At 39.8% G+C, this 27,274-nt stretch overlaps 1 protein-coding gene across 1 annotated transcript; it reads left to right on the top strand.

Moving 5' to 3' along the window:
• The first annotated feature begins 6,139 nt into the window (after nt 1-6,139).
• Nucleotides 6,140-27,180, top strand: SELL (selectin L). The gene is made up of 9 exons (XM_024742418.1): nt 6,140-6,293; nt 7,154-7,235; nt 8,486-8,872; nt 9,827-9,934; nt 13,831-14,016; nt 15,543-15,728; nt 17,630-17,758; nt 21,725-21,743; nt 26,175-27,180. The coding sequence occupies exons 1-9, from the start codon at nt 6,291-6,293 to the stop codon at nt 26,191-26,193; spliced, it is 1,119 nt and encodes a 372-aa protein (XP_024598186.1). The 5' UTR covers nt 6,140-6,290; the 3' UTR covers nt 26,194-27,180.
• The last annotated feature ends 94 nt before the right edge of the window (nt 27,181-27,274 follow it).

Below are 27,274 nucleotides of genomic sequence, written 5' to 3'. Positions count from 1 at the left end.
AATTGGAAATAATAAATATAGATTCTACCTCAAAATTTTAGGATCTCTCTCCCAAAAGATTCTAAGCCAAGAGAAATTAAAATATTTCTCTCTTCATTTACACATACATATAGTCATGCTGCTGGTTTATAAAATTATTTTACTGCAAAGGGGCATGTAGCAATAAGACGAGCCTCCTGTCTTGCCAATCAACCAACCAATCAATTAATAAAACCACAACAGACATTTGGTCAAAATCAAGGAGATTTTTTCCCCACTCCTTGATCTCCCAATGGTGCCAAATCCTATCAATAGTCCCTTTAGTAACTTTCATCCACTGATTCCCACTGATAGCTCTCAGAACGGCGCCTCTTTAATTCTCTCACGGCCCATATTCTTCCTTCCTTTAATTGTGATTAAATAATTATATGTGTAGTTATTTGTTGAATATCTGTCTTCCCCACTGGATTTTAAGTTTCTCAGGAGTAGGAACAAATTACCTTATTCATTGATATATATCTAGAAACTGGCATATTCCTGACACATAGTAGATACTCGACAAATATTTATTGAATCAATGAATAAATAAGCGGATAAACGAAAGCACATTTGGGCTCATCCTAAGGAGCAGGACTGCTTTTCACAAATAGAATGAGTTGTCTCAGAAGGCAAAAATCTTAAAGCCAGTTATATAGCAAAATATGTTTCGCAACAGTACAGCATGGAATGGAAATAAAGAAGGAGCAAACTGATGGCTAGAAACAAAGGAACTAGTTAATGGCCTAGAGGTTCAGTGAGGTAGAGTTAAGAGGCAATGCAATGAGATACTTGAATAATAAATTACAAGAATAGGAGACTGTGATTAAAGAGTGGGATGCTTGATTATATGATTTTTTGAGTTGATAACATTTAAGGGTGATGGCAAGGTTCTGGCTATGTCCAGGAGAGAAGGTAACTCAAGCTGAGTGGAGGAGCATGCTATGGTAGAACTGGGAATCTAAGCTCTGGGATGGGTAGTGCACCTGGATAGTGATGTCATATGGGATTACAGGAGTTGCTTAAAGAGGAAGGAAGTCCAGGAGCTAGGTGCCGAAGTCATCAGTGTATGAGGGGCTGGTAGGTCGTTGCAATGAAGACAGTGAGAAGATCATATATCTCAATGTCATGAGCTTCAAAGGAGGAGGGTTATTTTATTTCTTCTTTTCTTTTCTTTTCTTTTTTTTTACAAGGGGCTGGAAGAGCAAAGATTGGTAAGAGGGATTCATCATAAAGGAGGACAATCAACTCTGCTTTCCAACCCTGAGGTGTGCGGAGTGTGAGAGAACATTATCACCTTGAGAGATCTGCAGGGGAAGTGGTGCTCTTGGGAGGTCAGGTTCTATTAAAGCAGGAGGTAGAAGAAAGTTTTGGAGAGGAACTGGAGGATATATCGGAGTTTGTTGATTGTAAAACAGGAATTACAGAGGATGGCAAGGAAGAGTTTGGGAAGAAAAGAAAGGTCAGGTCAGGAGACAGCAACTTGGGTGAATTGTCTAGGAAATGGAAGGTGATCAGAGGGGCTTACACTCCAAGTGTAAGGAAAATAGGCAGCCATGGTGGATTTGGTCTTGAAAGGACTGTGGAGGAGGATGGACATTTAGGTCTAACTCTGGCCTGGAGTGAGGTCTACTGGTTGTTGTGTGGGGCTGTGCATTCCTTCTATCCATGATAAACTAATGTTGGCAACTGCAGCGAATGCAGCCTTGGCTGGCAGCAGTGAACAAGTCAACCCTGTGGTCATCTTCGTTGGGAGTGTAGGCTAGGGAAAGGTTGGGCATTGGTCATTTTTATGGACGTAGGCTGCTGCTTTCAATGACATTCGATGACCCTTCCCTCAGCTATCTCATGGTGGGCAAATGGTCCTTCGGTATTCCAATCTCTCTGATTTTGTGATGCTTTTATAGTGCTCACCTACTCAATCTAGTTCTACCCTTTGGGGACCATGGAATAGCCTAATAATTACTCTTCTCCTGACCATCCTTTAAGTCACTGCTACCATGTCCCTGTGACCTTCGTACACCAAATATTCTCTTTAGGCTGGCTGTGCACTATTATTTTTTAATTTAGGCAAAATTTATACAACATAAACGCAACCATTTTAAAGTGTACAATCCAGAATACTATTTAGTACATTCACAATATTATGCAAGCTTCACCTCTATCTAGTTGAAAACATTTTCATCAAAAGAAAATCCTGCACCCATTAAGCAGTCAGTCCCTCTCTCCCCTCCCCCTAGCACCTGGCAATCATCACTTTGCTTTCTGTCTCTATGAACTTATTTATTCTAGATATTTCATATAAATGGAATCACACAATATCTGTCCTTTTGTGACTGGCTTCTTTCACTTAGCATAATGTTTTCAAGATTCATCTGTGTTACAGCATATATCAGGACTTCATTCCTTTTTATGGCTGAGTCATATTCTATAGCATAGGTAAACGTGTATTAAATTTAAAGCAAATTTCTCACTGTATTCCCCCCCAAAATGTTTTCAACAAATGTAAGATCCATCCATATGATTCAAAGGCATCCATATGAAAAAAAGCTTTGATAAAAGCCAAAAAACACAGCATTGGTGAAGTCAGTGAGAGGAATTTAGTGAGAGGCTAAGCTGATGTGGTGCAAGTCTTCTAGAAATCTACCTTGATATAAGAGCAGAATTTAAAATGTATGAAAAAGTGAATGGATTGCATGCATATTTGACAATGGTCACTACATAGCTCCCACACACACCATAAATAAATAAATAAGGAAAGAAAGAAAGAAAGAAAGAAAGAAAGAAAGAAAGAAAGAAAGAAAGAAAGAAAAAGAAAGAAAGCAAACTTTGGATGGGACCTAAGGTGCTCCATCTCTCTGACAAGGGCCTCAAGTGTCGGGATACCATGTAGACATCATGCAACCCTGGGACATGATATAATTTTGGCTGGGTGCCAGAAGACCAAAACTAGCTTTCTGAAGAAAACCCTGGCTATTTCTACAATTTTTAGAGAAGAACAGAAATGTCCAGAAAACTAATAGCGTAACAAAGATATCCAGAAAAATAATGACTAAGAAGAAAAGGTAGTCTTCCCTTTAAAAAAATGTCATTTATAGTTTATGACCACGAAGGGGTTTGTTTATCCATTTATCCATCCTTTTGTTTAACTGATATTTACTGAATGCTGGACCTTCTCCTTCTGGAAATATGGAGGATCAATATTCTGAAAACCCCTACCAGTATAATATTAACAATTGCTAGGTGGATTACAACAGCTTGCTTTAAATGAATAGCTGAGCTTACAAAAAACAATGGGAATCTCAGAGGACAAAAATGACTAGGGAGCAGGGACCTGACCATCCAAGACTTTGTAAGCCAACGTAAGGACTTTAGATTTTACTCTGGGTGGGATGAGAAGCCGTTGGAGGGTTTTGAACAGGGGAGTGAAGTGGTCTGACTTGTGTTCTTTCGTGCTTGTTATCTTCTCCCCCTGTCCAACTGTCATCTAGCATCCATTCCCTGCTCAGTTCCCCCGGGGGGCTGACCTCTGCAGATTGCATCACCAAGTCACTGGTGGGCTGGTTTCCAATTGGTTTAACTAATAAGGGGCTCCTAAAGGAGACCAGAGAATGAGAAGAGACAGTGGTCAGGGTGTTTCTCACCCATTCTTTTCCCACTTTGGTGCTCTTTCTGGAAGCAGCTGCATCCTTCCTCCACTACGACTTCTCCTTTAGGGTCCCAGTCCTCACTGGGTCATGATACACTATCTCCTCCCCTTGAATTTTTAGTCCCAGAGATGCAACAGCTTCCTATATTGCCAGTCCCTGGATAGCTCATTTTTTTTTTGTTTGTTCTCTTAACCTTGTTGTTAATCTGTTGCAAGTGACCCCTCCATTAAAGGCTCTTCAGTGGGTGAAGAATTCACCCATCTGGGGTCAATTTTGTTTCTGGCTGGGCCCCTGAATGATACACATTTTAGCTGAATCACTTAAGTTATTTTGTTGAAAACAGGCTATAAGAGGAAAAGAGTAGAAACATGGAGTCCAGGTGGGAGGCTTTTGTAGCAATAACATAGATGAGAGATGATGGTGGTTTGGATGTGTAATAAAATAAAAGTGAGTGAATGCTGAAAATATTTTGATGATAAAGCCAAAAAATTGCTGACATATTGGATATGAGTTGTGAGAAGAAGAGAGGAGTCCCAGTTAACTCGAAATCTTTGGCTTATGTAACTGGAAGGATGGGGTTATAATTTACTGAGATGGGAAAGGCTGTGGGAAGAGCCCACCAGGTTTGGAGGAAATTCAGAAGTTCAGTTCGATACATGTACAGTTTGAGAGGCTTATAAAGGAACTAAATGGAAATATGAGGTAGGCATTTGGCTGGGAATGGGGAACATTCCCAGGGCAGGGGGATGGGCTGGATGAAAACATAAATTTGAAAGTCATCAGCATTTAGCTGGTAATCAAAGTGAAGAGACTGGATTGGATCATCAAGTTTGTGAAGGTAAATAAGAAGAGAGAAGCAGTGGACACTGGAGTACTCCAAAGATTTTGTGGTTGGACAGATGAGGGAGGATCAACAAATGAAACAGAGAAGGACTAGTCAGGGAAGTAGGAGGAAATCTAGGAGCGGATTGGTCAAATAAGATGAGGACAGATAACTGGCTTGTGGCTTCATTGAAGTGGAAGACCTTGGCAAGAGCAGTCTCAGGTGTGGTTGGAAGCCCGGTTGGACAAGCGTTGAGAGAACTGAAGGAAAGGACTTAGAAACACTGGTCTAGACATGTCTTTGGGGAGTAGCAGCAGTACTGGCACTTCCGGGTCTTCTTGGCTCCAGGTTGGTCCCCACTTCAACATGTCTTCCGAGCTCCTTCCAGCAGTGCAGCTTAGCCATCAAGAGCATAGTTTCCAGTACCGACTGGCCCTGGTTCAAAACCCCAGCCGTGTCTCTTACTAGCTCTGTGACTAAGGCAACTTTCTTAACCTCTCCGAGACTTTTAAAAATGGGGATAATAATGGTATCCACTGGGAAGCAGTAATATTTAAGCTTTATAAAGGTTAAATAAGGTAATAAATATGGAGTGTTGAGCTCTACAGCTATTGTTATTCTTTTTAAAAATGCTAATCTGATTATGTCAGTGAGTCTTTCTTTCTATTACCCTCCATCATACAGGTCCTAATTTTATATGCAGACTATCTCCTTTACATCTTAGCCTCCAGAAATGTAAATGTACCTGTAGGCCCTGAAACCTGCTAGGGCAAAAAGCTAGAGCTGCTTTGCTCCCTTCAGGACTCACTTTTAGGAGGTGCCATTAACAAGAATGTCCACTAGAGGGTGAGCAAGGAAAGAGGGAGGAGAAAGCTGAAATTAATCCAGTCTTTTGGGTTAGCTCTACTGAAGTTTAACACACTATAAATTTGTCTGAAATAATGTTTTTTTCCCATTCTTTCTTTTTTAAAAATTTAATTTGTTTTTTATACAGCAGGTTATTAGTTATCTATTTTATACATATTAGTGTATACATGTCAATCCCAATCTCCCAATTCATCACACCACCACCACCCCCTCCCCACTCTCCCCCCTTGATGTCCATACATTTGTTCTCTACATCTGTGTCTCTCAAAATAATGTTTTGATTGTGTGGTGCTTGCAATTATCAGGGGCCCTCTACCATGGATAACCAGGAGTTAGTCTAATGTTTATAAAAAGAAAGGAGAGAGACAGAGACAGACAGAGATAGAGAGGAGAAGAAGAAGAAGATAGAAGAAGGAGGAGGAGGAGAAGGAGAGGGAGAAGAGGAAGAAAAAGAAGGGGAGGAGGAGAAGAAGAAGGAGAGGGAGAAGAGGAAGAAAAAGAAGGGGAGGAGGAGAAGAAGAAGGAGAGGGAGAAGAGGAAGAAAAAGAAGGGGAGGAGGAGAAGGAGGAGATTGGAAGGATGGAAAGAATGAAGGGAGGGAGGAAGGAAGTGAGGAAGGAAATAGTGAAGGAAGAAGGGGGAATCTAGCAATAATGTCCTTGGTCAGCAGCTCTTTTTTTCTCAGGGTAGGTGTTAGAGACCAGACTAGGAAAGGGGTGGGGAAAGAGGAACAGAAGAGGTGGGGGAAGGGGAGGGATCAGGGGAGGGGGAGGATGTGAACCTTGGTTAGAGAAATAAAAGAAAGTAAGTCTTTCTGGGGACAGTGAGTGCAATCTCCCTGCACACCCATCCTTGGGCAAGGACCCAGAGACCTCTGGTACTGAGCGCAGAGGCTGAAGTGCTACAGAAGAACTATAGAAGGACGGAGCAAAGCCATGGTAAGCTTTTCAGCCTAAAAGATTTCCAGATGCTCAGATAGAACCTCTTCTTGGGATGCAGAGGCAGGTGGCAAAGGAAAAGAAGCAACTCATTTCCTATTTGGTTTTAAAAAAGCCAAAACTAAAAATGCTGTGTTTAATTTAAAAAGTGCTCCTAGAATCTCTCTTCTCAGTTGTGCTGATTTCTTCTCCTTGACTTGTCTCTGGTGAGGTTCTTGAAGAAGTACTACTATCTGGTTGAAATTAGCACTCTTGTGACTAAACATTGGCGCTACCTGAGAATTGATACACTTCAGAAAAGATGGTGTTAAGGTGTGAAGAAAATTTGTGCTTTTGTCATTTGAGTTGCTCAAAATGTGTTTCTCTCTAGTTGAAAAATAAATGAACTCCTTTTTTTTAGTAGTGTCTTTTTGGTTACCCAATTCTTTTACGTATTTGAAGCATTGACCCATCATAGTCAAGTGTGAGATTTTAACATTAAATCTAGACATCAATAGTTCATTAAAGACCAAAGAACACTTTAAAAATACACATACTAAATATCAAATAGTTTCATCTGACAGCTCAGCAGATAAGTAGATACAAAAAAATTACTAAAATGTAGAAAAAATCAGAACAGTAACAAACAGCGACTTGAGGCTAAAATATGAAAAAACAATAACATCAACTCTGCATCAGTTTTGAGGCAAATTTAATTCTACTTTTTCACCCATGTCTGAGAAATCTCTTGCCTCAGACAGGTTTAGTAGGCGTAAGTGTTATACTTTGAACTTTGAGAAAGTTGTAGGCATCTCCTCAAGTTGCTATAAAATTGTGATTTAGAGCATAAGTCTGAGTATAATTTTGTATTTTATTTGCAGATATTTCCATGGAAATGCCAGAGCGCTCAGAGGAGCTTATGGAATGTTTTTGAGCTGTGGGTCTGGACTGTGCTCTGTTGTGGTATGTTATGATATTTATATATTACTAAGCTTTTTAAAAAAGTTATGTTCATATTTTGGTAAATGTCCACTGGGTGTACATATTCACAGGTAAAATTATTAGGTAGATAGCTACCCTTTCTACAAACATCCCTTTTCTTCCTCTCACTTCCCCAGAAAACTCCTAACCTTGCCCCACCCTTTGCTGCAGGGTTTATTTTATGACATTCTTTACTCATTAATCATAACTGTCTCCCAGTTCTCTGTACATTTTTGATATGTTTAAGTTGATCAAGATTAATTATGTTTTCTTTGCATGTGTTATTCCTTGCTCAGAATACTTAGGAAAGTATAAAAATTGGATCTGTGTTTTCTTTGGTATTTCTCCGTAGTATTTTCCCTACACAGTGAAAACTCAACAAACGGTGATGGCTGTGAAAACCTTTACCTTATGGTATAATAGTGCTTCACATAGATCATACCATGCTTAGAATGGCATATATTATTATGGTATCATTGTGTAATTATGTGTTTGTTTTGGTTTCTTCAAAGCCCTCATATTTGAAGCACCCTTATGATTATTATACACCAACAGTTGAGTATCTCTGTGTGCATAACATAATCTAAATCAATTTCATAATCCTACATCATTTGGTTTTTTCAATTGTTCTTTTTATTATGTAGTTAGATATATAAGGCTTGGGCTGTGTGCTTTCCCCAGAAGAAGCTCTTCCTATGGTGAAACATTATCTTTTTGATATAAAAGAGATTACTTAAAAGTATGCCATTATTCCTGTTCTTATTTTACTTCTCCCTTAGAAACACAAATATTGGCCTTTAGGAAATTATCCCCAAATAAAAGAGTGGACAGTAAATTTTAGGGCTATATGATATTACACTTAAATTAACTTTAAATGATTGACAACTGCTAAGATAAAGAAATATGGATTTCTAAAAAATGGTGGTTAAATTTTACTTGAAAGAATTTTGAGAAAAAACTGTTTTATGAAAATAAATCTAAAAAGCCACCAAATTCATCTAAAATAGAGTTATGAGCAAAAGTATTCTATATCATGGTGAAAAGTGATTAGGGCTAGAGGTTCTAGGTTCTACTCTTCAAATCGGCAAATGACTAATTCCATCACCTCAAGAGGGTAACTTACCCTCTTGAGGTGTCAGCTTCCTTGTCTCTGGCAGGCTCAGCCTGGATTAGTTCTGGGCTCTTTTCAGCTATAACCACGAGGCTACATAGTTCACACTGATGTCTTTCAGATTTATTCGCACATCATGGAACCGATTGCTGGACTTACCATTATTCTAAAAGACCCATGACCTGGGAAAAGGCTAGAATGTTCTGCAGAAAAAATTACACGGATTTAGTTGCCATACAAAACAAAGGGGAGATTGAGTACCTGAACAAGACGCTTCCCTTCAGTCCTAAATACTACTGGATAGGAATCCGGAAGGTAGGAGGGGCATGGACCTGGGTAGGGACCAACAAATCTCTCACCGAAGAAGCGGAGAACTGGGGCCATGGGGAGCCCAACAACAAGAAGAGTAAAGAAGACTGTGTGGAGATCTACATCAAGAGGGCAAAAGACGCAGGGAAATGGAATGACGACGCCTGCCACAAAGCAAAGACAGCCCTCTGCTACACAGGTAGGAGTGAGCATACTGCTTCTCTGAGAATGACAGCACTAACCCCATGGAAACCTGGGGGAGCAGAGAAGTTGCCAGGACATTCTGAAATAAGTCCAGTCCTCTAAATAAGCGTGAGTCACGTCACTTCTGAGCATTTTTGGTGTGGGAGGCTCGTCCCTATACCCAAAATCTATACCCCTGAATCACTTTTACATCAAGATGATAAATATATGTGGAAAGTAAGGAGGAAGAGCTAGACAATCAGTGTTGCTGATAATAAGGCAAGGAAGTGGAAGCAGAGAGATGGAACCAGCCAAGAGCTGAGGCTCATGTCACCTATTTCCTCCTCGTAAAGTAGGCGGCTTGGTGCCATGTTTCCTTCTTGGTCTAATCTTATATAATTCTATATAATGAAACTTTGCAGTGTTTCATTATCTGTGGTATATGAAAACTTCTGTAGAGACCATGATGACAGTTCCAAAGCAATCAGCATTTTTTCCAAGTCATTTTTAACAGTGAAACATAGTTCATTTGGTGTCTTGTAAATTGGACTCTCTAGTAATGTAGCAAGTTCAGATTTTCTAATATCTATTCAGTACTTTCTATAAAGAAAGGGATTGCCAAACATACTTCGGAAACGATTGGGGTCAGGTCATAGTTTAATACACTTACTACCTTAAAATCAAAGAAATTTCAAGAGTTTCAATGTATGTCAGTAAGTTCCCTCAAATGTTATAGAGTATTAGCATTAGTAAATTCATTCTTAAAAAAATGTCTATGGCTGTATCACAAGTATACAACATAAATAAAAATTTTAGCATATGATTTTTATGCAAAAAATGCTATTAATATACAAATAAAGTTTTCCTGTTTATTAAAGTAGTCACAGCCCCAAAGTTATCTATGTTTAAAGAAATGACTAGGAGTACTAAAAGAGTATTCATCTTAATATAATTTCTCACCCCCTTAAAGCTTCTTGTCAACCCTTGTCATGCAGCGGCCATGGACAATGTATGGAAATCATCAATAATTACACCTGCAACTGTGATTTGGGGCACTACGGGCCCCAGTGTCAGTTCGGTAAGCCACTTTTGTTCCTTTGTTTCTTCGTATGTAAAGTATTGTAGTTTATGAAAGTTGGTTGAAGGAAAAGGATATTAGCCATTCTGAGAAATGAGAAGTTTTGATCAGTAGGCTATGCTTGCACAATATTGTTACCTTTCCGTAAAGATTTCATAAGTCAGCATGAAGTTTCACTGCACTTCTCAAAAAGTCTTTTTCAGTGTTACAAAGAATATTGCTTTGGGATTAAAGCTGTAAGGATTCCAATAATGAATCAGGCTTGGTAGGAATTCATAATCAAGTAAGCTTACTGGATTCATTAGAACTCTGAAACTGAAAGAAACAATAGCATTTATCATCAGGAGGGTGAGTTACGCAGAAGGTAATCTTGCTTTTTCACGTCATCCTCAAGATCATGACAGGGCAAGGCCAACAAGAAAAGTTCACATCATGATATCCAGTATCTGTTGGAAAATATAATAATAAATCCAACGCATTTACTTGGGCTGGCATTTCAGGGGGTACAAGGACAAATCTATTACAGATCCTGACCTTAAAGGATTTACAGTTAACTAGTGTAAATTATACATGCTTATAATTTAATGTGATGGAAAGCCAGATAAGCTGGAGTAAACCTGTGGAGACTGAAAGCTGCCTAATGAAGGAATCTGCCCTTTATTTGACAGTGAGAGGCCACTTAGCAACTAAACCCCTTCATTTAGGGCCATTACCCTAGAAGCGGTACATAAGATGGATTGAACAGAAAGAGAGAAGCTGGAGAGCATCATCAGGGGCCTATTGAAGTCATTCAGAGTCACAGTGGTAGGAACAGAAAGGAAAGAATACGTAGATTCAAAGACATGGAGTCTTTGACCTAGTCAACTCACTACTGAAAGAAACTTCATGTCCTTCAATTGGTATTGGTTGAGTTTCAAAACTATGTTTGAAGTATCTGGTGCATAAAATAGAAAATTATAATAAGAAAAAAAAAAGCAGGGTTTGCAATGAATAGATAAAGAATTAAAGCCAAAATAACATGTAAATGATCAACCAACTGGAACAGATCTGACTCATTTCAGTCAATCCCTGAGCCATGACTTCTACCAATACTTTACTTTCACTCGATTTCTAAATTTTAAAAAATTCTTATGTCATTGGCATGCCCATTTCACTCCTTTTTGAACATTTTACTCTGTTTTTGTCTTGGTCTCCATCATATCAGTCTTTCCTGGTTTTCTTTCTACCTACGATCATTTCTCCTTGGGTTTCTTCATGGTCACTTATCCAAGCTCATACACTTATTGTTATGTCTCATCTTCCATCTTTTGTCCATTGCTCTTCTGACTTTATGTGCCCCCTTTGGTCAAACCTAGCAACTTATGTGGACTCACAAATCTATGTGAACTTTGGACTGACAAATATGTATCCAGCCTGAACTCCAAATATGCTAAGCATAACCTTTGGGATGCCCGAAAGACTGAAAATTCAATTGTCCCCAGCCAGCTTTCCTTTTTGTATTCCTTATCTCAGTGTGTGGTTCCACGATTTATATGGGTACTCTGGTAAAAAACTCTCTCACCTCCCCCTACAGTTATGCAAAGTAACACACTACTCTTTTTTTTAAAAAACACCTTTATTGGAGTATAATTGATGGCCATTCTGACTCGTGTGAGGTGATACCTCATTGTAGTTTTGAGTTGTATTTCTCTAATGATTAGTGATGTTGAGCATTCCTTCATGTGCTTGTTGGCAATCTGTGTATCTTCTTTAGAGAAATGTCTGTTTAGGTCTTGTATGCCTACTTTCTGGAGGGATTTTATCATAAATGGGTGTTGAATTTTGTCAAAAGATTTTTCTGCATCTGAGATGCTCATATGTTTTTTATTCTTCAATTTGTTAATATGGTGTATCACAATGATAGATTTGCGTATATTGAAGAATCCTTGCATTCCTGGGATAAGCCCCACTCGATCATGGTGTATGATCTTTTTAATGTGCTATTGGATTCTGTTTGCTAGTATTTTGTTTAGGATTTTTGCATCTATGTTCATCAGTGATATTGGCCTGTAGTTTTCTTTCTTTGTGACATCTTTGTCTGGTTTTGGTATCAGGGTGATTGTGGCCTCATAGAATGAGTTTGGAGTGTTCCTCCCTCTGCTATATTTTGGAAGAGTTTGAGAAGGATAGGTGTTAGCTGTTCTCTAAATGTTTGATAGCATTCGCCTGTGAAGCCATCTGGTCCTGGGCTTTTGTTTGTTGGAAGGTTTTTAATCACAGTTTCAATTTCAGTGCTTGTGACTGGTCTGTTCATATTTTCTATTTCTTCCTGCTTCAGTCTTGGAAGGTTACTACTCATTTTTCTAACTTACTATTTCTCCAATTTGTCTTCTACTTATTAACTCTACATTATTGCCTTCATTATCTTCCTCTTAGATTATTGCAGTTATTTCTGAGCTGAGTTCCACATCTTTAAATTAGCTCCTCTCAAATATATTATTCATACTATAGGCAATCTGATCAATTTTAAATACCAAGTAAACATCACACATACGTGACCATCCACCCTTTAATTTCTACCTACCATTCGTCCTACAGAATAAAATCTAAACTCCTCAAGGCATAGAGTAATGCTTGATATATAGTAGATACTCATTAAACCAATGAAAAAAGATAAAGGCATTTTGTCTTAGCTCCTATCTTTCTCCCTAATCTCATCTCACATCATCCCTTGCCTCCTCTTTCCTTTTAGTAACATCAAAATGCTTGTAGTTCTCCACACTTACCATATTGCTTTGTATATCAATCATTGAATTGCTCAGGGCTTTCTCATTTTGCACATGACTAACACACCTGTTTACCTGGAAGATAATAGTTCAGGGACCATTTCTTTCAGGAAGATTTCTTTGGATGCCAAGACAGGCTAAGCATCCCTGTTCTGTGTTCCAATAGCTCCATGTATTTCTTTCTTATTTATCCCACATTTGTTGAAGTCATCAATTTTTTTGTCTGTATTCCCCAGGAGACTGACAGCAACTTGAGATCAGTCAGCATCTTATTTATCACTGCATCTGTAAGATTGAGACTAGGCACTTGCTTGTGGGCATGAACTGTATGGGACAACATAAGTTACTTTCATTTGGACTTGTACTGTATATGGAAAATATTAAAATTCTTCTAATTTCTTGAATTCATTCTTCATTGAACTCTCAAGAAGAAGTTTAAAATGATGGTTTAAATTTGATAAGGAATAAGACACAAGAGTTGCAATATTTGCCTAAATGATATGGCAGGGCCTAAAATGTGAAGATTGAATTCCAAGTCTTAATTTGATCTATTATGCCACCAATCAGGCGAGGAAGTAGACATACTTTCTGGAGAGGACTGGAAAAATCAAAAGAACTAAAGTTCTGGAACTGAGCTAGAGATGGGGAAGACAGAATCCAGGCTAAGACACTTCCTAAAGCTTTTATCTTCTCCCCTTTTAAAGAAGACCAGTTATGGACACTCAGTCTTTCTCCGAACTTCCTACTTTCAACAGTCTAGTATACTCTGGGGCTTTGATGTGACAGTTATTTCCAAACTGAGCTGGTCATTCCCACTTAAACCTATCTACATTTAAAAGCTCTCTCCCCAGGTAATGCCAAAGATAATAAGATTAGTTAATGTTTAATTAAAGCTTCCTATGAGCCAGGCTCTAAGTCCTTGACTTGTATTAAATTATTTAATTCCCACACCAACTTTAGGAAGTCAATACAATTATCATTATCCCTCTTTTAGAGGTAAAGAAGCTAAGCTGGAGGGGTTAAGTCACCGTGCTTAAAGGCACTTGTTTATCAAGTATCAGAGCTAAGATTCAAACCCAGTCATCAGGTCCCTGGAACACTGCCCAGTGTTTTTTTTTTTTCTTATTGAAGTGACTCAGTGTGAGCCTTTGGAGGCCCCAGAGCTGGGTACCATGGCCTGTATTCACCCTTTGGGAAACTTCAGCTTCACATCACAGTGTGCCTTCAACTGCTTTGAGGGAGCAGACATAGTTGGGATTGAAGAAACCACTTGTGGACCATTTGGAAACTGGTCATCTCCAAAGCCAACATGTCGAGGTGAGTAACTAACTGTTCAAACTAGAGAGTTGTCATGGCAATCCTGTGTTTATAGACTGAGCAAATGTAGTAGAGTCTTGCTAAGAAGTCTGTATCCTCTTTTGAAGCATAATTTAACCTAACTTAGATTATACTGTGATGATTTTCAAAGAGGTTATTGTTACTAATTAAAAAGAAAAACCACAAACAAAAAATAACAACCAAATACCTCTGAGACTATGTCACAGAACATATATATAATTTTCAGCAATACAGTGTGGTTATACTGTATATTTTTAAAATTAATTTATTTATGGCTGTGTTGGGTCTTCGTTTCTGTGCGAGGGCTTTCTCTAGTTGTGGCAAGCAGGGGTCACTCTTCATCGGGGTGCACGGGCCTCTCATTATCGCGGCCTCTCTTGTTGTGGAGCGCAGGCTCCAGACACTCAGGCTCAGTAATTGTGGCTCACGGGCCCAGTCGCTCCGTGGCATGTGGGATCTTCCCAGACCAGGGCTCGAACCCGTGTCCCCTGCATTGGCAGGCAGACTCTAAACCACTGCGCCACCAGGGAAGCCCTATACTGCATTTTTATTTTATTTTTATTTTCTCATTGCTATGGCATAAATAATCAGTCTTGCTGAACTGCAGTTGAATTTTTGTTGTTCTCTCCTTTCAATAACACCTATTTTATATGGTGTCCTACTTAACAGCAAGCAATTTCCTTTTTGGGAGTGGGGGGGCTAGAGGTCTTTTTTGATTGTTTTATTTGGTTTATTCTTAAAATCATTTTTTAGATTTCCTCCTCCATGAACTCTCAGGAGAATAGCAAATTCTGTGAAAAACAAAAACACAATCTCTTGATTTTTTTTTTTCATTTGAAATATGGTGTTTTTTGGTTTTTTCTTTTTTACTGTCAAGAAGATTATCCCTTTAGGGGAAAAACTGGTGGTGTCTAAACTTGCGAAGTTTTGGTTACATTTTCTACGTTTATGCTTTTGACTCACTAGTTTAAGTGGCTGAATTCTCAAAAGAACTATCCAAATCATTTTTTGAAATCATAGAACTAATTGACCAACCTGTTGAATTTTATAAAAGTTGAGGGACTTGCTTCACAGAATGGGGATGTTTTTCACAACTGCTTGGGTAGACTTTAGAAGAGGTGAAAGGGTGGAAATTCTCTACATTCATTGATAATGCACCATAAGAGCTCTTGAGGCCAAGGCCACATAGCATGGCACTTCCAGCAGACGGAGAGTTACCAGGGCTGGGGCAGTAATCTGAAAGAGCCAGCCCTCCCCTCCTTTCCCCAATGCTCCCCTGCCCACCCAGGGCTTTCTGTGTTCTCCTGGCTTCACCTCTGACTCACCACTCTCCATCATTCTCAAGAAAATAAACTCTGGAAGCATCATCAGAAGTAATTTCTAGAAATTAGAAATGTTAGATTCATGTCAATGGTTCCACAGTTGAGTTAGGCAGTTTGCCTAAAAACTATTTGTCATGGGAGGGTCTCTGCTTAGAAATACTGATTTTTTCTTTTTCACTGAAGTGATTCAGTGTGAGCCTCTAACAGCACCCGATTTTGGAACCATGGACTGTAGTCACCTCCTGGTCGACTTTGGCTTTACCTCCACGTGTACCTTCAGCTGCTCAGAAGGAGCTGAGTTAATTGGGGAAAAGAAAACTGTTTGTGGATCATCTGGAAATTGGTCCAGCCCTAGTCCAATATGTCAAAGTAAGTTTGCCCCAATATATTAAAGACTTAAAGAGGTAGCTTATTGACAAGCAGATGGTGGGGAAAGATAGATTAAACTTTTAAGTTTATTTTGCTAAATGTATGTCACTTAAAAAAAATTTGTACACATTAATTTACCATAAATTAGCTGCTCTTGCCTCTTTCTTCAATGACAGTGATTTCCCCTTTTTTTTTTAGCCAATTCTCAACTCCTCCTATCTTAGCCCTTAACATCTAAACTCACTGTCTATACTGACTTATTTCTTATCCATTTTTCGATTCCACTACAATCTCACTTCTCTGTTAGTCTACTAAAATGTCTCTACAAAAGTCGCCAATGACCACTTAATTCCCAAAGTAATGGATACTTTTCAATTATCACTAATCTGATGCCTCCCAAATCTGTCTGTGCATAAGAGGATGTGTCTTCCTCATCTCTATATATCCTCTACCTGACACAGCACCTGGCAATAGATGCTCAATTAATCCACGTCAAATTAGCATGTGAAAGAATAGCTACCCATGTTTGCTCCGGAGACTATCTATACCAATGACAGAAGTCTTTAAATGGTAGGATTTGTAGAAGCTGATCTCTCTGTGGCTCGGGGCCAGGAAGTGGGGTAGGGAACTGGGGACATGGCATGGGGTCTTTAGGGGAGGATTGTACATCAGGCTTATGGGGCATTTCCTTTTAAGGCTGGACTAGTGTCTGTTTCCTCATCCTCATGCAGTTCATAGGTGTGCTCTGTTTGGATCCTCTGGGAACTTGCACCTCCTTTCCACTATACATTTGGGTGTGGGGATGGAAGCACCTTGAAAGGGTTCATCAAAGTAATATGAAGAATAAGGGACAGTCAGATGCTGTGCCAATATGCAAAAGTAAGTTTCTTCAATTGGTGGTATCAGAAGAGAGGTTTTTTTCATATCAGTATTTTTTCAGTAAAGGTCCCCACATGAACTTAGTTCATACTTATAAGAGGATATATAGATGTATCCTTTTACTTATTTGTGAGGGAAATGGTAGGACTACATCTTTTTGTGTGTGTGTGTGTGTGGTATGCGGGCCTCTCATTGCTGTGGCTCTCCCATTGCGGAGCACAGGCTCCAGACACGCAGGCTCAGCGGCCATGGCCCACAGGCCCAGCCACTCCGCAGCACGTGGGATCCTCCCGGACCGGGGTACGAACCCACGTCCCCTGCATCGGCAGGCGGACTCTCAACCACGTGCCACCAGGGAAGCCCAGGACTACATCATTTGAAAGACACATTAGTGCAGGTCCTTGGCATGTAACAGCATGTGCATATGTTTGCACAGCTGCTTCAAAGCATTAATAGATTCCTTTTTTTCTTTAACATCTTTATTGGAGTATAATTGCTTTACAATGGTGTGTTAGTTTCTGCTTTATAAAAAAGTGAATCAGCTATACATATACGTATATCCCCTTTGCAGCTCTATTTACAATAGCCAGGACAGAGAACAGATTCCTTTTATTGATAAGTTGCCTGGTTTAGGTCACTGGCTTTTATTTTTCCTGAAGTTGTACTTAACTTTTTAGCTCTTCTCTGTGTTTGAGTCCCAACCATTGAACAAGGCCATGGAGCTAAATACAATGATGACCACTTTTTGCCAAAATATTTAGGTACATCTCCCAGGAATTCCATGAATCACAAATCTGTGGGTTGAGATTCTATAGGCGTTGAGCTAGAAAAGTTGGTCTAGTCTTTTCTCTGCTATAGACTCATCATGGGCTTTCCCATACTGATTTCCTCATCTGTCAAATAGCATCAAATGGACAATTATTAGAAGATGTAACAAGGAAGAAAGTTTAATGTCATGAGAAGGCACTAAGGAAATAATGCTTGTGGCCTCATGCTACATGCCTTACTAATTTCTCTTGCAGAAGTGGACAGGAATTTCTCAACAATCAAGGAGGGTGACTATAACCCCCTCTTCATTCCGGTGGCAGTCATGGTTACCACATTCTCTGGGTTGGCATTTATCATTTGGCTGGCAAGGAGATTAAAAAAAGGTATGTGAGTTTACCTTCATACAAAAATAATACAACTTTAAAGTGGAAAAAAACATAGAAACCCACAGGAAATTAAGTATGAGAGCCTCAGCTAAAGCAGGATACCAAGCTCTGGGTTCTATAGACATCAGTCCCTGGAGATGTGTGAAGCAGCCCAGAACACACTTTCATCAAAACAAGTTGGCTGATTTTTGCTTTTCATTCTGACAAATCTTCTAAAAATGCCTACTGTCTTCAAGGTACCTTGCTACCACCCTTGCTAGGGTGTTAACAGACAAATAAGAAATTGTAATTGTTCTTTGCTATTATTTAATTCTAAAAAAAAAAAAAAAGGGATATGTGATCTTGTCCTATAAGAGCCTACATGGTTTTGATTTCAGTGCAATTCCACTAGGAAATGAATCTAATGTCCCATAAGGTTTTCAAAGCACTTCTCCCAAATACCTAGCCTTGTCAAGAGTCAGATGATACCTGTCTGGTTCCTGACATGTGGGAGTTGTATTGTCCCTTAGGGAAATCCCCACATTTTCTCCCCAGTGTCTATTCACCAAGGTTACAGCTTTAACCAAATGTACCCCATACTCATGCTTTCCATCCACTCTGGACTAGAGAAGAAGGGGAATTAAGGAGGGCTGCCTCAAGAAACTAGTATCTGCTGCTTGGAATAGTAGATGAAACAAACACCACTGGAGAAGAACAACAGCATCACTGCCCTCACCTCCCTCCTGAGTGTGTCCAAACCCTCAAGCGGGACAAACCTGCCAGTTACAGGCCCACAGTCGGGCAGGCCTTGGGTATGTGCTGCCACATTTGGCCAAAGTCATCAGACAGAAACATTCAAGATTATGACATGTATGGATATTAGGCGGCTTTAAAGATAACCTTGCTTCAAGTTCAGGGGCCATCAATGACCTCAAAACAACTGCTAAACAACTGCTCTGTGTTGCCTCTGTGGGGCCATTGTAATTTCAGTTCCATCAAATTAATTAGTATGTATTCTATTCCATGAATGGTATGTAAAGGCTGCCCCACCACCCATTCTTACTGGCAATTGCCGGAATATTATCTACCAATCCCTAATGGTCTTCTGCTATGACCTGATCTTTCAGTCCAAATTTAAGACTAAGGGTACTAGATTAGTTTTATAACTCAGAAACACAGAAAGGGTACTAGATTAGTTTTATAACTCCAGAAACACAATGGACGGGGGTGTTATTGATGTGCAAGAACTTCAGTAACTGTAAAGTAAGAGCCCTGAGCAGTTAAAATGTCTCTGCTCCTGCTCTTGGAACTTCTGCTAAGATTAGATCCCATTGTCTTAGAGTACTATGCTATTTACTTAAATATGGCAGTAAGGCAAAAAGAGAATGAGATTTTTCTCCCACCGTTGATCGTCCTTTCCATTGAGACTTAAAGACTGCCCCCAATCATTCTTTCTTTCCTCCTGCCTTGAGTGACCTTGGCAGAAGTGAGGGGGTGGAGAATAGAGTGGGTAATTTACACTCCACCCTCTGGGATAAGAGGGCTATTATCTAAGTAACCATTAAGGACTTTGGGGCTGGGAGTCACCTTAGTAAGGAGATATTGCCAACTTCCAAAATCTTTTAATAAATGTTAGTAGAATAAAAAGCATAGAATTGAAGTCATGTGTATTTAGTGGTGGGGTGCAGGAGGTGGGATGCTGCCTAAGGCTGTACTATAAGCAGTGGTGAGAAAAGCAGTGGGGTTGTTTTGCAATTTTTTTTACCTTGGAGTCATTTCTGTACAAGATCTCAAACTGATAACTTGAAAACTGCATGCCCCTACTTGGGGAATCAGTGTGGGGCAAACAGGAAACAGAAAACGGGCAGTTAGGCTAGTTACAATTATGCCAACAAAGAGCACAAGAGAACAGAAGCCCCAAAAGATCACTGACTTTGTAGGAAAGTCAGGGTATCTTTAATCTCACACTAAATAGTCTTCATTTGTGAAACATCTTCTGATAGCTCCAACTTTCAAGTGACTTTGCCTTCTAAAACTTTTAGTTGTAAGTTAGTTCTTTGAAACACGAAGAATATTTTTCCTATAGAGACAATTATTAGAAATGATGGATAGGTTCCCAGGCTAAACCCCTAGAGCTTTTCTAATACAATAAATCTGCATGTATACAGTATTCATCAATCCGATAATTTTATAGGCTTTTGGTGTTCCAAAAGCTGGAAAAAGGGGACAAGCAAATATTTAGAGCACAGAAGCCAATGAAATGACCAGACTCTTGACCCTTGTCCTGTCCTCAGATGGATCTTCTGAACCTGTACTTTGGCCCCTGCCCCAGTTGTCTTAATACCCAGACTTCAGCTCCTTTTTTCGGAGAAAAGAATAAGGGTGGGTTCCAGAAACATGCTTCCCTGTGCATGGGCTTGTCTAGAAATATTTTTTTTCTCCTAGCACCATCATTCTCTGATTGGGCATCATTACTGGCCCTGTTCAGTAAATGAGGAAACTGAAGCAATGATGTTTTAGGCCAAATCTCTAAAATTCCATATCAGCAGTGGCCGGAGTCAGAGATCAGACTCCCATCCAGATATGCTCCCTAAAACCACTGGTCTTCAGATTAATAAGGCTCTACTTTTTGACCCACAGAAGAATTGTTTACCTGAACCAACACACAGGGTGAGAACAGGGCACAAAACTGAACACGGGCCCCTTAGTTCCCTTTTTCTTGAAAAAGAAACTTTCTCAATAGGAACAGATTCTTGCTCATGTATGTGTTTCATTGTTCCTAAAACAAAAATATATTCATATGAAAATGAATGGAACCTGAAATTCATTCAGATTTAATTCTCCCTGCTCAAGTGCTTTTGGCTCATGTCACCAGCTGGCTAAATTTTGGAAGAAAAAAATTAAAGTAGTAATTTCTAACATTTTAAAGGTTTAAAACAAGAATTGAGCACTGTCTATGCTCTAGGCCCTGGCCTAAATACTTTGAATACATTTTATCAACTCAGTGAGGAAAATATAATTATCATGACCCTTTCACAGATGAAGAAATGGTAGCTTAGAGAGAATAAGTAGCTATTCAAAGACACACTACAGTTGGCAAAAAAGGACCTGGACCCAGACTGGATGATCTAGAGCTCTAGTTTATAGACACAGAAATATATTGCCTCCCAGTGATTTTTTTTCCTCCTCAAAAAGCATTTTTTGCTTTTATTTCCTCTGGAGCCTAGCCCTGCAGTTCATTCATCTACTTATTTATAGTCTGCTTTTTTTCAAAAAGAATGTAAGAGAGTTTACCAAATGCATTCAACACAGCAAATTAAAATTAGTTTGAAAGTAAGAAAAATAAGGCCCAAATTTAGAATACCAAAAATAAGTCAGAGCCAGGGGTAAAGTTAGGATAGAAGAGGGTTTCAGATCTGGCTGAGTTTCCTTGTAGCCAGTCAAAGAAGGAAACATAACCAGTGATGATACTCACTGTGTTTGTAAAATAAGAATACAGTGGTTACCCAGATGAGGCATGCAGCTCCTACCGCTGAGACCTGAGTGTAATTTCTCTTGTGGATTTTCACAGAGAGGATGGCATGAAGTGTAATGATACATGTTCTTACAGTATTAGCAGCTGAATCTCTTAGGGAAGAATCTGCAGGTAGGATGAGATGGCAGATCGGGATGTGTAAACACAAGAATGGGTACATGGGGCCTTATCATCGGATAGCTCGGGCTGGACTTCTGTCTTTATGAGCAGCACAGTGGATGAAACGGTGCTCTGAGAAGCATCTGCATGAATGAGTCTGTTCTACCACTGTTCGAATTAGAACATTAAGACAGTACCTCAAATCCCCTTAGACACCATGCGGTCCACCTAACAAATACAAAGTACACTTCAAGAAACAGTTTTGAGAGAGGGAATCTCCCTTCTCTCTAAGTATAAAAAAATTGAAATTGTCTCCTTTTTCTGATGCCATTTTTCTCTCCTATTTTTAGGCAAAAAGTCTCGGAGAAGGTAAGTTTTATCAGCAAGAAGTTTCGATATCTGTTGATGCCTTCTCTACCCTCTGCTTACAGAGGGTAAGTATTAAGTATCTTAATACTTCCTGTTATAGCTAGACACATCAGCTCCTTATTAGTTATTTACATGGGGTCCATCCAAATGAAATTTCCAGATAAAGTAATAAGTCTACTAACCTTCCTTAAAAGCTGTCAGGTTTTTTTAGTGCTAGAGGAGCTGAATGAATGAATGAACAAGTAATGCCCTATTAAGAAGGGGTAGTTTATGTAAAGACAGTTCTTTCTGATTGCTTCTGAATTTTCTTTGAGGATTGGAAGCATTATGGTTTATTTCTTCTTATTCTGGCTGAACATGGGGGGCAAGGCTAAATACAGTATTCAGGAAACATTCAAGTCAACAAGGATTTATTGAAAAACTAATGAATCCCAGGCTCTACGAAAAAGGTATAATTCCAGACACCAGGACCTCAGCACCTAGCACAAGATGGCAAATGACCTCTGATAGGCATTGTCCTTCAGAAATGCGGGAGAGGTGAGGAGCCTGAATTCTACTTGCAGCTTCCCCAAAGAGGGGGAAGTTTTTTCGCTTGGTCTTGAACCTCAGATTTCTTCAGTTGCAGAAACACATACATGTGAAAATACAAGGCCTACCGGGCAGAAATGAAGATAGCAAAACACTTCTCAGCTTCAGGGTTTAGTGACTTGCTTTGAAATATTAAGAAGGAAAGTATAAGTCAAGCGAACGATGGAGATGAGACTTTGGTGACAGACTACCCAGCTAGACAACTGGGTACCTTTCCAAATGCTGGAGGAAATGAAGCAAGATGGTGCCTGAGGAGGTTGGTTTCTTGTTCAGACAACCATCCTACCAACCACAGATTGTTACTGACAAGTCCTTAGTAGTTTAGTGAGCTGTAGTTTAAAGTACAAAAGAAAAACTGGAGAGACAGAAGGCAACAGAGGACAATTATAAAGTAACTTATAAGCCATATGAAGGAGTATAGACTTAATCTTGAGGTCTTTGGGGTATTAGTAACAGGGGTTGAAGCAGGTGAATGTCATGCTGAAATTTGCATCTTGGGAGGATCACTCTGCATAAAAGTATGCAAACATGGGAGATGAATGACTCTGGGGGCAAAGAACTGTTTTGGAGGTATTTGAAGTTATTAGCTTAAAGCCGATGATGTCTGTCTAGGGCAATAGCAATGAGGATGAGTTCATGAGATAACTGGTGGTAGAATCAACTGAATATGATTATTAATTGGCTAAGAGAGAGGGAGAAGAATCAAGTAAGTTGCCATGGTTCTGATGTAGGAACTGGTAGATGGTTACCATCTCTACTGTATTATTTACTGAGAAGGGAACACGAAAGAATGAGAAGTTTTGGAGGTGGCAGTCATGGGTTCAGTTTTGTACCTGTTAAAATTTAGGTGTCTGTGGTTCAACCATAATCTGTTGATTCTGTCTGTAGCAAAAGGGCTACCTTGGGGCAGAAGAAATGGATTTGGAGGTTCTCACATTATAGGAGGTAATTGTATCTCAGGAGCAGGTACAATCACCCAGGGAGTATGTGCAGGGTGAGAATGGAAGAGGATGTGGGAGAGAGGGTAGGAGCCAAAGGAAGGTCAATATCAAAGAAGTCAGCTAAGGTAAAGGTGAATGGGAAGTTGTTCCCAGAGATGTAGAAGGAAAATGAGGAGAGTACGGGGTCATGATCCTAAGGAAAAAGGGAAATGGAAACTATTTCAAATACTGCCACGATCCACTGGATATAATAAGGGTATCAGTAGGGAAATTGTTTTCAATGCTGAGGTCATGACAGAAGTCCTGTAGCCAGGGGTTGAGGAATCAGTGGGGAGGAGAACACAGAGGCAGAACGTATACATTATCTTTTTCATAAAACTTGGCTGGAAGGAGATGAAAGAGTCAGGAGGGGTAACTGGATGAGGACATAGGGTCAGTGAAGTTTCTTTTATTCTATGTTCTTTTATTGCCCTATCTTCCATTAGATAGTGTAGATGGGGTCCCTGACTCTTCTCTAGGCTGAACTCCCTATCTCTGTGGGCAGGAAATCCACAAGATATAAAGATTTCTTTCATGCTCACACCCACTGAGTGAAAGTCTTTTCTGGCACAATCTACCCAGAGCTGTGTTCTGGCCACAGGAACCACCTGTGTTTTAATTGCCACTAGATGGAAGCAGATCAATTTTTCAGATGTCCTTGGGCGACAGGAAGAGATGCTGGCAGGAAGAGCATTAGGATTAAGTACCATATTAAGCTAATTGCCATATTAAGTTTAATGGTTCACTGATTTTTACAATGAACCAATCAATAGCTGTTTATTAACACCTTTTTGTTGGGAAAATGTTAAGCTTGACTGAGACACCAAGAGAAGTAAATCCTTGTGCCAGACCTCAGGGAGATTATTATCTAGTTGGGAAGTTAAGACAGAAATATAGAAAAAACACTTCAGAAAAATAAAGGCAGAATATGATAATGGTCAATGAGTTCTGTACTGAAGTCCAGACTGCTTCAGAAGATGTTTGGTGACCGCAGAAAACCTTACAAAGAAGATGGAACCTGGGTTGGTTTTTTAAGGATGGGTAGGATTTAGGTGTATGGACAGAAGCAGGGAAGGCAGTCTGGAAGAGGGAAATGATGTAAATGGTATGGTACTGGGACTCTGAAAACATTCAGGGGCCAGTTAGTAGAACTACCTAAAGCCCATGGTGTATTGAGGAGCTGTGAACAGAAGTTGGAAGGGAAGCCTTGCCCCATCAACACAGGTTTTGCACACTTCACCAGACATTCTAGAAGGACGTGGCAAAGAAGAATTATTTGCCCAGCTGCCTTGGGATACTTCAAATTTATTGGCCAAAGTGACCATAGAATCATAGAATTTTAGTTCTGGAACGGACCTTGGCATTCAAACTCTCTTGATAATTGAGCTAATTAAATAACTTTCCTATAGTGCCTGAGCTAGTGACAGAGTTAGTTACAATAGTAACAAACATTTATCAAACATTAATTCCATGCCGTGCACTGTTCTGAGGGTCTTGCACGTCTTAAATCATTAAAGATTGCCTACAAGCCTGTGGATGTAGGTACTATTAATATTTCCATTGTAAGGTGAAGGAACGATGAACTTAATTAACTACCTGAGGTCACTGAATAAATGGCAAAGCTGAGATTTGCATCCATCTAGATCCAAAGATCATGTTCTTAACGTTTATGCTTCTAGAACCCAGGTTGAAGGTGTAAGTCACAGATACCCTCCTCCTCCAGTATTGTAATTTTTTTGCACTGAAACCATTGTGTGGTGGCACTGAGGAAGGGTGGAGTGGAAGAAGTAGGGTGTGTTTCTAAAACGAGCCAAAGGTAAAATGGACACTCTCACACTCAACACCGTGTATCAGTTTTTTTTAAGCCCTTGAGCTAACACTCATAGTCCTTTGTGCTGATTCCTATTAGCATTTGGTTGGCGAATAACTGACTCCTAGTGCATTTGTGGTTTCAATTCTTGCTGGGTTATTTTGACTCTTCTGCAAACTGGTTCTGTTTATCACCTCATTTGGTTTCTAGAGTCTAAATTCTGCCTGGGTAGAAGCTACACCCAAGATACACAGGAAGATACAATGCCAACCTCAGAGAGGAGGTTTATATGAAATTTTGTTTTCAGAAACATTTTTATCTCGGTAATTGGCAAGCACGCTTGCAGCTGCTGAACTGTGGTTTACCCTGGCAGTTCACCATGACAGCAGAGTGTCAGAATCTGGTTCTCCCTTTGAAAGGTGTTATTCAGACATACCCTACTTGGTTCTCCCTTGTTCTCTCCAAGAATGAATTGTTTTACACACACAAGTGTCATTTTTCTTTTCACAAAACTAAATTTGTCATCATCTCCTTAAATCATATCCCACCAGAATCAGGCGTGCAGAACCTAGTACCGTACCTTTCACGAGTTTTGATGTTCTCTAATTTCTCTTTCCATTTAAATACGTCTTATTTTACTTTTCTGACTTTCCACTGTTCAAAATCTATCAAAATGCCCTTCATATTTATTAGATCTGAAGACAAAGCCTGTACCGCCAAAATTTCTCTCAGTGTGTTCTGAGGACTAGCCACTTAAGCACTACCAGGGAGCTTGTTAGAAATGCAGAATCTCAGGCCCACCCAGACCTGAATCAGGGTCTGTGTTTCAACACCGTGTCTAGGTGGTAAGCACCTGAAAGGGTGAGAAGCGTTGCTTTAGGCTTTTCTTCTCATTCCTGTGCCTTAGTGAATGTCCTGCATCTTGTAACTCATCTGAAAGAGTTCCTTTACTCTTCTGACCTTTAGTGACCATTTACCTTTACTACCAACACTTAAATTTTTGCAATTTTTAGGCTCCTGAGTTTAATTTATTTTCTCTTGTTTATCATTCAGCATGGATGAGCCGTATTAAACAACCTGCTGTGAAAGAAAATTCTTGGGAAACTGAAGTGTCACTGGATCCTTCGAATCCCCCTCCATGCAAAGTTTTGCCTGGTGGCATCTTCTACACTGAAGATGAAGTGTGTCTATTTCAGTACATCTGAAAAGTTTTCAATACGACCAGCTGCTCCTTCTGTTTCCATTTTGCCCCATCACCCCTACCCCCGCAAGTTTCAGTGTGCAGTTGTGGGTTTTATAGCTCAGTATTTTATTCTTTTTTCCATGGACAAACAAGACCATGGGAAAAGGATTACTGTGGAATATAAATATGCCAATTTCACTCTCTTTCTCAACTCTGGCTTCCAGCTTCAATTCTGAGCTGTACCTGATGACATATACTTTGAAATATAGCGAAAATTTGATACATATGCAACTACAGGCTCAGTTTTGTTACAGATCACATTTTACCTCCCCAGCCCTCCAGTGTACTGTGGAGACATATTCCTATAGAAAGTTTATAAAATTGATGTTACCCTTGCTTTCCAGCTCCAGCAGAGTAATGGGGATCTGCTCCAACTAGGAAAAGTCCTGTTTGCACTGCAGCCCCAGCTTCTATAAATGGTAGGCCATCCTATTTAACTGCCCCAGGCTCCCACCTTCTTCAGCCATCTCCCCTTCTCAGTTGCCTGACTTCCACACGGAGCAGCTCATGACCACCAAGCAAAACGAGAGATGAGAAAGATAGCCTGCACTGTTGGGTTTTTCTTTTTGGATTTGGGTTTTAATGTCGCATTTTTGTTATTGCGGGTCCTTCCTCACCCCCAAATCCTCTTACGTATCCACCTAGATTCTATCTACTCTTTATGATTCATCTCGGGCATCCCCCACCCTTACCACTGTTTTCATAACAAGTCCTTAACTAGTCCAACCTGTGACAAACTCCCCTTCCTGGCATCCTACTGCGAGCTTAGTCAGTAACATGCAATTTTGCACTTAAATACAGTTTTTAAAAAAAATATTACCTAGTTTGTTAGTTTTTATTTATTTATTTTGAGGTCCGCGGGCCTCTTACCGTTGCGGCCTCTCTCGTTGCGGAGCATAGGCTCCGGACG

Source organism: Neophocaena asiaeorientalis, unplaced genomic scaffold (assembly GCF_003031525.2).
Source record: "Neophocaena asiaeorientalis asiaeorientalis breed wild unplaced genomic scaffold, Neophocaena_asiaeorientalis_V1.1 scaffold99, whole genome shotgun sequence".
NCBI lineage: Eukaryota > Metazoa > Chordata > Mammalia > Artiodactyla > Phocoenidae > Neophocaena > Neophocaena asiaeorientalis.
Note: the sequence above shows the minus strand (reverse complement) of the source record. Positions and strands in the feature narration are given on the sequence as shown.

Coding starts and splice junctions, on each gene's coding strand:
- SELL (XM_024742418.1), top strand. Junction 7,236..8,485: donor CTGGACTGTGCTCTGTTGTG/GTATGTTATGAT, acceptor GATGTCTTTCAG/ATTTATTCGCACATCATGGA. Junction 15,729..17,629: donor CCCTAGTCCAATATGTCAAA/GTAAGTTTGCCC, acceptor TTTCTCTTGCAG/AAGTGGACAGGAATTTCTCA.